At 33.3% G+C, this 9679-nt stretch overlaps 2 protein-coding genes across 2 annotated transcripts; one reads left to right on the top strand and one right to left on the bottom strand.

The window, feature by feature from the left end:
- The first annotated feature begins 1965 nt into the window (after nt 1–1965).
- Nucleotides 1966–4607, top strand: LOC111896061 (probable serine/threonine-protein kinase PBL3). The gene is made up of 6 exons (XM_023892085.3): nt 1966–2377; nt 2814–3151; nt 3231–3366; nt 3455–3591; nt 3688–3811; nt 3996–4607. The coding sequence occupies exons 1-6, from the start codon at nt 2314–2316 to the stop codon at nt 4451–4453; spliced, it is 1257 nt and encodes a 418-aa protein (XP_023747853.1). The 5' UTR covers nt 1966–2313; the 3' UTR covers nt 4454–4607.
- A 322-nt stretch (nt 4608–4929) lies between these two features.
- LOC111896077 (probable serine/threonine-protein kinase PBL3) lies at nt 4930–7807 on the bottom strand. Its single transcript, XM_023892097.1, has 4 exons — nt 7505–7807; nt 7286–7421; nt 5494–5630; nt 4930–5427 (listed from the first exon to the last, which is right to left on the bottom strand). Exons 1-4 carry the CDS (start codon nt 7805–7807, stop codon nt 4930–4932), a joined length of 1074 nt encoding a protein of 357 aa, XP_023747865.1.
- Between the last annotated feature and the right edge of the window lie 1872 nt (nt 7808–9679).

The raw sequence follows: 9679 nt of genomic DNA on the forward strand, positions 1-9679 counted from the left end.
TTTCGGCGTTCTTTATATGTGCGGAACCCTTGAGACATATTCTACAACTTATTTAAGATTATTTATTATAAATAATATTTTGTCGAAAAGTCGTTTTCGACCCCTATTATCTCTAAATTGACTATCCCGGATCTACGGGCGTTACAGTATGCGTGTGCGTGTTTGTTGGGGGTATGGGGGGGGGGCTGTTTGTAGAGGTGGGTAGGTGTGTGTATGTGTGTTTGTGGGGTGGGTATGTGTGTGTATGTTTGTGGAGGTGGGTAGGTATATGTGTGTGGGTGGGTGTGTGTGTTTGTAGAGGTGGGTAGGTGTATGTGTGTGTTTGTGGGATGAGTGGGTGCGTTTGTGGAGGTGGGTGTGTGTGTATTTGTGGGGTGGGTAGGTGTGTGTGTATGCATGTATGGGTGTGGATGTGTGTTTGTGGGTGGGTGGGCGTGTGCATGTGTGTGTTTTTGGGGGTGGGTAGGTGGGTGTGGGGGGGGGGGTTGTTTGTGGGGGTGGATGTGTGTGTGTGTGTGTTTATAGGGGTGGAGTGAGCTTGGGAGTAGGTGGGTGTGGGTAGGTAGGGATGTGGTGGGTTAAAAGTGTTAAGGTGAGGGTAGGCAGAAGTGGGTGGGGTAGGAGTGAGTGTTTGTTTATATTTTAAAAAAAAATTGGAATCAGAAAAATGTGGAAAACAATAGGGGTGTTCGTTTGGATGGAGTGTGTTCGTTTGGATCGGTTCGATCCGATCCAATTAAGTACATCCAAATTAATTTCGGATTTCAAAATATGAGCCCGAATAATCCAAACTAAATTCAAATCCGGTTTGATCCGATCCAATTACAATTCGGTTGGATCGGTTTTTAAAATTCGATTTTCAAAAACTAAAACATTTTGAAATGACATATAATTATAGAATTATCCAATTTTATAGAAGAAGCAATTTTTTTTTTTAATTGTGATATAAAATTTATAAACTACTAAGAATGTATATTATAGTTTAATATTTAATAGATAAAGAACTTTTAAAAGAAAATGCATATTAAGGTTTTTTATTAGATGAAACTTTTTGAACTTATTTGATAAAATAAATTATAAAATTAATAAATAGTTACAGTTATATTAAAAATAAATAAATAATAAATTGTTATTCGGTTTTTTTGGATTATTCAGTTCATATTTTATAAACCAAAACCAATCCGAAATCCAAAATGCTAATTCGGTTTTGTTGAAAACCAATCCAAATATCCGAATCAAATAGTCCAATCAAATTTGTCCAATTAGACAATTCGGTTTTATCCAAATAATGACAGTCCTAGAAAACAATGATTATCGGTTTTCCAAAAATTTCCAACTTCTTTGTAATTTTATAAAACAAAAAATTTTCATTTTCCGTTAAAAAATTAGAAAAATAGACGAACTAAACGCGTTTTCGATATTCTCATTTTTCTTGGAAATTTTTTCTGAAAAGTTGTCTATTTTTCTGCAACTAAACGCACCCTTAATATCTTCAACGATTTTCTTAATGGTGTTGGTTTCGGAAAGAAAAAAAGTGCAAAGGCTAGGTCATCCCTCATTGAAAAGGAAGCAAGTTACAACTTTAAACTATGTCCAAACATCCCTCATTGGAAAGGAAGCAAGTTACAACTTTAAACATGTGTCCAAACATAACTTTTTATATTTTTACACATAAAATGGGTATCATGTTTTAATGACCACAAACAAAATATACGTTAACATCACATAAATCTAAATCATAAGGTCTCAACAAACTCAAAAACAAGAATCCAAACAACATTAGCGATTAATAATCAATGATAGCAACACGCCAATAACGCGTCTCTAGTAGTCTAATATGCCCAAATTTGGATGAAATAGTCATGATCCAACCAAATGGAGGGGTGAAATGCAAGTTTCAAACTTTTCAAGGGGCCTAAGTTGAACATTTTTGATATTTTATATTTGTCCTTATCCATGGAAAAAGAAAAATCTTTGCTTGGAAGGACATGTTTGAATTGAAAGCGACATGGAACGAAGTGGCGAACACCTTCTCTCTGGCCTCTGTGCAGCCCATATGTTGATATTAATGACGATTTCATAAGACAGCAAAGCGTCCAAGGAGTGGTGGATGGGTTATGGGGGACTGCAAGTCAACATGAACGTATTCGCTTTGAGTCATCTTCAATCTTTTACATAAGGATCCTTCTTCCTCTTTTCCTACCTGCCGCCATATTAGCAAACGTGAAACAAAACCCTTCTTTCTTTTTGAATCTTCCCCCGATTTAAGTTCGTAAACCGGGGAATTGGGTAATTGATTTCTGCTCGGTTCAAATGGGTAATTGCTTGAATTCTTCTTCAGCTCAAGTAGATACCACTCTCAGCTCCCATGCTTCGGGTAATTTCATCAATGAATTATACGCTATTTGATAGATCGTTGCTTGTTTTTCATGAATCATTTCTTAATTTGCATAATTGCTACTCAATAACAAAGCATCGCCAGTGCAGTGATTGAGATCATTTTTGAATTGGGAATTTGGGATATAATTAGTTCAAACTACGAACAAATTTTCTCCTAAAATTCGAGATCCAGTAAATTAACTCATATTTTCACTGGGTTTTTATCTTCTCGAGCCTATGATTTCGTTTATGAATTTAAGATTTCTGTTGCCTAGTTTTTAACCAATAGTTCCCCTTTTTCTTTCGCTTTGAAGAACATATAATAACACTTGTTTTTCCATCCATATCAATACAATTGCTCATTTCTGCAAATCATAGCGTTCCTTTTGCCATTTCCACTTGAACAACGGTTAACTTGACGTCCTTATCCTCAGGAACCTCAAAAAATGTGAGTAAAAGTTCGTACTCTGGTCCTTCAAGCCTGACCATTTCATCTTACAGTGAGATGAGCAGTGCCTCAAGTCTTCAAACCCCAAGATCCGAAGGTGAAATACTATTATCACCAAGTGTAAAACCCTTCTCATTCATCGAATTAAAGAACGCCACTAGAAACTTCCGCCCAGATAGTGTTCTTGGTGAAGGAGGATTTGGTTGCGTTTTCAAAGGCTGGATCGATGAATTCACTCTTACTGCTTCAAAACCCGGATCTGGAATGATCATTGCTGTTAAAAAGCTTAAACCAGAGGGTTATCAAGGACATAAAGAGTGGCTCGTATGTTTCATTTTATGGGTCTTTTCTTCTTGTCTTCTTGATTTCTTTTCTTAAAGTTTATGATTTGATTTTTTTGCAGACAGAAGTGAAGTATCTAGGGCAATTACGTCATCCAAATTTGGTTAAACTTGTTGGGTATTGCTCAGAGGGCGATAGTAGGCTCTTGGTTTATGAATTCATGCCTAAAGGAAGCTTGGAGAATCATCTTTTTAGACGTATGTTTTACCAATTTTGATTAACTTTTGCAATTCTATTTGCACTCAGTGGTTTGAAGTTTAATTTAACCTTTTTTGAAATTTACAGGAGGCCCTCAACCACTTCCATGGGCAACAAGGCTCAAAGTGGCAATAGGAGCTGCAAGAGGCCTTGCTTTTCTTCATGATGCTGAAGAACAAGTTATATATCGTGATTTCAAGGCTTCTAATATCCTACTTGATGCGGTATAATAACATTAAACTGCATATTTATATTATCTTTATAACTTTTTTTTCACGTTTTAAAGATTTTCACGACTCTCAAATTTCTAATATAATCAGGAATTCAATGCAAAACTATCCGATTTTGGTTTGGCTAAAGCAGGTCCAACTGGTGATAAGACTCATGTTTCAACTCAAGTAATGGGCACTCAAGGGTATGCAGCACCAGAATACATTGCTACAGGTCTGTATTCTCAAATTACTCATTTACCCTTTTTACCATAATCAATAATATACTTTATCTTTAGAAAAACAGATCAAGATTGTGAAGTTTACTTTAAACAATCCATTAAGCTCTTGACATTGTTATGAACTTATGATATGATTGATATCAAAGTCATTTTTTTTGTTTTTTTTTATATAAACAGGAAGATTAACAGCAAAAAGTGATGTATACAGCTTTGGGGTTGTTTTATTAGAACTATTATCTGGAAGACGTGCTCTTGATAAACAAAAGACTGGTATAGAACAAGATCTTGTTGAATGGGCAAAACCATATTTAGGGGACAAAAGAAAGTTATTTAGGATTATGGACACTAAATTGGAAGGACAATACCCTCAAAAAGCTGCTTACACTGCTGCAACTCTTGCTTCACAATGCCTTAACTTAGAGCCTAAAACAAGACCTCGAATGTCTCAAGTTTTAAGTAGTCTAGAAGAGCTACAAGCCTCAAAAGGTGCTTCAAAAGATCATCATAAAGTTATGTCTAGTCCGGTTGGGAAATCACCAATGAGACAAGTGCCACATCATCGCCAAAGTCCACGTAATTTGACACCCTTGGCATCTCCATTGCCACATCATCGCCAAAGTTTACAAGTAAGATGATGTGAAGAAGACTAAATCTTTGTTGTTTGTATGTAATTATGTATATCATGTGTTTCTTGATTTCTTCCTTTTTGTTTATATTAGGTTTTTGCGTATAGTGGTATGATAAATGAATATGACAAGAAAACTATCATCTTAAGGTGTTCTTTCTTTCTGTTTTTGTTTCGATTAAGTGATGTGTGGATAAATGGTGATATGATTAAATTCCTTTTTTCCCATATGGATAAAGTGTTGATTGATGAATAAAAAACATTTGAGGTACTAGTGTAATGGAAAGAAAAAGTAAATGAGGCAAATTTGTAAAAATTTGGGACTTTATTGAGTCAAAGAGTCATTGCTATGGCTCTATTAAGTCATTTTTTCCACATTAATAAGTCAAAAAACACACCCATAGCTTACCAAATGTCACCATTAAGTAAAAAAGAAACATACCCAACTCTTCCTAATCTTTGCAACATTATATATTCTCATAAATTTCACAAAATATTATGGTATTGTTTTGTAAGTACATGTCCATTGCCGAAATTATAATTCCATCTATCCATATTCCGTTCTAGCCGATCTAAACTATGCAAAACTTGCGTCATTGTTGGACGTTTTCTTGGATCTACACTAAGGCATTGTTGAATAATGGTAGCAAACTCATTAGCTTCTTCAACATCCAAATTCTTTACAATCCTTTTATCAATCACACAATGTAGTTCTTTTCTATCATTAAGATATGGTCTAGCCCAATGAGCAAGTTCTGTTAACTTTCCATTTGGATACCTTTTAACCGCTTTTAACCCTGAAAGGATCTCCAAAAGTACAACCCCTAAGCTATAAACATCTGTTTTCAATGTCAAATGACCTGTGCCAATGTACTCGGGTGCAAAGTAGCCTTTACTTCCAAGAACCAAGGTTGAGACATGTGATTTGTCACCCTGTGGCCCGAATCTTGAGAGCCCAAAATCTGCAATCTTTGGATTGAAATCCTATAAAATAACAATTTGGAATGAGAAGAGATTGTGAGGGATATGTGAAGAAAGTTGGAAACTGACATTATCAAGAAGAATATTGGCGGATTTAATGTCGCGATGGATGACGGGTCTGTCCATGGTGTGAAGATACTCGAGACCTCGTGCTAACCCTTTAGCTATTTTGATTCTTTTTCTCCAGTTAAGTTCCATACTGCATTCTGCTTGTCCCAAACATCAAATCTTGAAATTTTGCCTAGATTTAAAGACAATATTTAGGCTGTTTTGTTACATTGGACATGACCGAACGCTAGGGGCGTTCAAAATCGGATATCTGGAAATCTCAGATAATAGATTTTGATATTCGAATCCGCATTCGAAATTTTGGATTCGGATTCGAATAGTGATTTGGATATCCATTTTTTTTGTCATTAATTAAGTATTTTCCTAAAGAGCAAAACAACAGTTTTCCAAAAGCCATACGAAAATATATCTTAATCTTTTCATACATAAAGAAGTCAAACGACAAAATAATAGAGAAAAAAATAAGAACCAAGGGACTATTTGTGGCATTATATATTAGAGGAAGAATTGATTACTTAATGTTTATATTCCAGCTTCATAATGTTAACTATTATGCGTTATGCAAGATATGTATATTCCCTTTTACATAATGTAATAATGACAGCAATTAGCCTCCTATGTCCAATCAAAATGTAGTTAATCATGACAAAAGTTGTAAAGTATATAATAAATTGTAAATAATTATTCAATAAATATCGCTATATCGCTATGCCAATAAAACTATATGTGAAATTGTTTTTGGTTCATTTATTAAATGGGTGTCATACATGAATGAAGTGTAGTTAATTAATTTTAACCAAAAGCTTCCAGCCTAAGGGTATCTAGTGTTGTCCTTCATTTTTGAGATTGAGGGTTTAAATTCCGTAGTTGTCATATGTGAAATAATTTAGATGTAGTATGGTATATTTACCGTTTCAAAAAAAAGTTAATCTTTTTTAATAAGTGTTCTTAAGTTTTTACTTAAGAATGTAAGATCAAATGACTAATAAATAAAAATAAATGGATTTTGATTAATATTTGGTGGCCGTCTACATTATTGAATAAATATATATATATATATATATATATATATATATATATATATATATATATATATATATATATATATATATATATATATAAAAACACAATTTTGGATTTCGGAAATCTAAAATATCCGAAAATTTATAAAATGATTATCCGTATCCGAATCCGAAAATACGTATATCTAAATTTCAGATAAACCAAACTATGCTATAGTAGACTATAATGGACAAGCTTTCTAAGGTTATAGCCAATAACAGGGAGAAAGAGGCATTCACTTTTTTTTATTTATTCTTCCACCTTTTTGGGTGAGAATTATAGTTTTTGACTAATTGACATCAGTCAAAATTCAATCATGTCAAGAGTAGTTCATATTCTACAGTGTTTGACAAACGGGGCCTTTGACTATTCCGAACTTCTTGAAATACCAAATCTTCATATTGTGCCTAAATTTAAAGAACATACTTTAGGTTGTGTTAGTTACATGGTTGTCGAGTGAAATGAATTTGATTGTACTTTCGACTCGACTACATTATACTGGACAACCTTTCTATGATTATTTTCAACGATGAGAATAACAAGAACATTCACATCTTTTGAGAGGGTATATAGTCATCTGCCATGGTTTTGGGTGGTACCCAATTGAAACTTTTGTTACATACACATGACTCTCAATTACAATCCAATACACGTCAAATACATTAGAATTTTTTATGTCATGTCCTATGGAGCAAACAATAAACACACGCTTAGAGTTTTGGGAGCTTACCTCTTGAAAGATTCTCCTCCAAGCTTCCATTAGATATGAACTCAAACACTAGCATCCTGTGCATACCTTCAGCACAATATCCCAACAGTTTCACTACATTTGGATGTTTAAAACTACTCAAAATCTTCAATTCATTCTGAAAAATTAGTGGCGAAGGGATTGTAATGAGATTTATTTATATAAAAAAAATACATTTCTGGTTTAAAAAAAAATTCATACCCTCCATTCATCTATGCCTTGAACACCTTCCTTCTTGATCCTTTTAACAGCAACAGTTAAACCATGTCCTGGTTTTGCAGAATCTTTTGCGCGATAATCTATCCACCCTTTATAAACATCACCACAACCTCCTTGTCCTGCTAGATTCTTGTTGCAAAACTTCCCTGTGGCTGCTTTTAAAACTTTGTAACAATAATGATCGAGTTTATGAGAATGAAAGTCGTCGAGTTCATAGAGGTTTTGTTCTCCAATGGAATTTTTGACATGACAATTTAGATTGAGTTTGCTTATACCATTTCCCATAATGTGAAAACCAAGATCTTGTGAAGAAGGTGAAGAGGGTTTATATAGTAGGGTTTTTGGTTATGATTACTATGTGGATGAAGGGAACTAAGAAAATCCTTGTTTTGTAGATGATTACAAAGGTGATATGCTAGTTTTTAGAGATGTCTTGTTCTTCCTCGATGCATGGAGACTTGATTTTAGCCTTTTTCTTGGTATTTTTTCTTGGATTTGTAAGTTTCTGATATATTGAAAGCCTGTAATTAATTGATTAGTTGTGGGTTATGTTTTGTTAACAAATTTATGTGTGAAGTCATTTACAATTGTTAAATTTGGCTATTAAAATGTCGATGGAGCATAGTTTTGTATAATTAAAGTTTAGAAAGGGTGGAGAGTATGATTATTGACTTTACAAAAGAAGATGGAGCTTATTTTATAAAGTAGTAGTAGTAGTTGTCATAATCCTAACAAAAGAAATGATATTTTTGTGTCCCATTTGTGTCAACCCTATCATAATATCATTTTCCTTCGCTTTTCCCCTATACCTCCCTGCTCTTCCATATCACACCAACATAAAGTTGGTCATATATATATATATATATATATATATATATATATATATATATATATATATATATATATATATATATATATATATATGGTTTAGTTAGAGCATCTTCATTGGTAAGCCTATATTTTGATTGGTTATGGTTTGTAAAGTTTGGTACTTGATTTATTCGCACATGACGGCTCACATTATTTGGAACCTTGGTAATTATATTATATTGAATGATTAGAATTAATCAATGAACTATAAAGAATGGGGTGTAGAAGTTTAGTTTGTGTTGGTTGAAATTACAATAAATAGATTTTCAATTTTTTGAATGATTATTGAATTCTGAATTTTTTTAAAGATATTAACATAGAAAAAAAAAGTGATATTAATAGTGAGAAATGATATGACTTGTGAAATAAGAAAAAAGTGTTTTTTTTTCTTTTTTTCAAATTAAGCGCTAAAAGAGTGGGCAAAAAGGTAGTTATATTTTACTTTTTATTATAAATTATGTTAAAGTCTTTGATTGTATCAAACTGATTGTTTAAGGGTTTTTTTTTTCAAGTTAAGTTAAAGGAATGGGTAAAATCGTAAAAAGATAATTATATATTCCACTTTTTAATATAAATTATGTTAAACATGTATCAGTTATCAAATTGATTTGTGACATTTATTTGGAAACGGGAGAAAAATTGTTTTGATAATCATTGTTTTAAAAACCCGGGTTGACCCGGCCGATTTAACCGGTTGGACCGTGACCCGGGGCAGAAGGCGGGTTAATTGAAAGCGTTTTTTCGTAAAAATACGGATCGGATCGAACCGGCCGGGTTTCCCCTAAACCACAGTTCGACCGCTTATGTCGAACCGGTTAAAACCGGATTGACCTGTTTTAAAAGGGCTTGGATAGTTGGATACAAGTAGCGAACGCCAAAACAACAAGCCGTTTACGGTTTCTTCAATGTTTTTCAATGTTTAAACTTTGTAAACATCAAATTATTGGTTTTATATGTTTATTCAGTATGTAGGAAAGTAAAAATATATAAAAATAGAAAAGGACCATAAACCGGGTTGACCCGACGGTTCAACCGGTTGAACCGTGAACCGATCATCGCATCGGGTCAACTAAAAACCCGGGTTTTAAAACATTGTTGATAATCAAAATGGTTCCTAACTGGACCTTATACAATTCATTATTCAAATTGAATTTTTGATTAATGCCGGAGCTACACGAAATTCAATATAAAATAATTTATATAGATATTTTTAAATTTATGCTTTGGAAAGCAACGACTTGATGAATGTAAGAATCCGTTTTGCATGTTAGAAGTATTTTATGCTCA

This window comes from Lactuca sativa, chromosome 8, assembly GCF_002870075.4.
Source record: "Lactuca sativa cultivar Salinas chromosome 8, Lsat_Salinas_v11, whole genome shotgun sequence".
In the NCBI taxonomy this organism is placed as follows: Eukaryota; Viridiplantae; Streptophyta; class Magnoliopsida; order Asterales; family Asteraceae; genus Lactuca; species Lactuca sativa.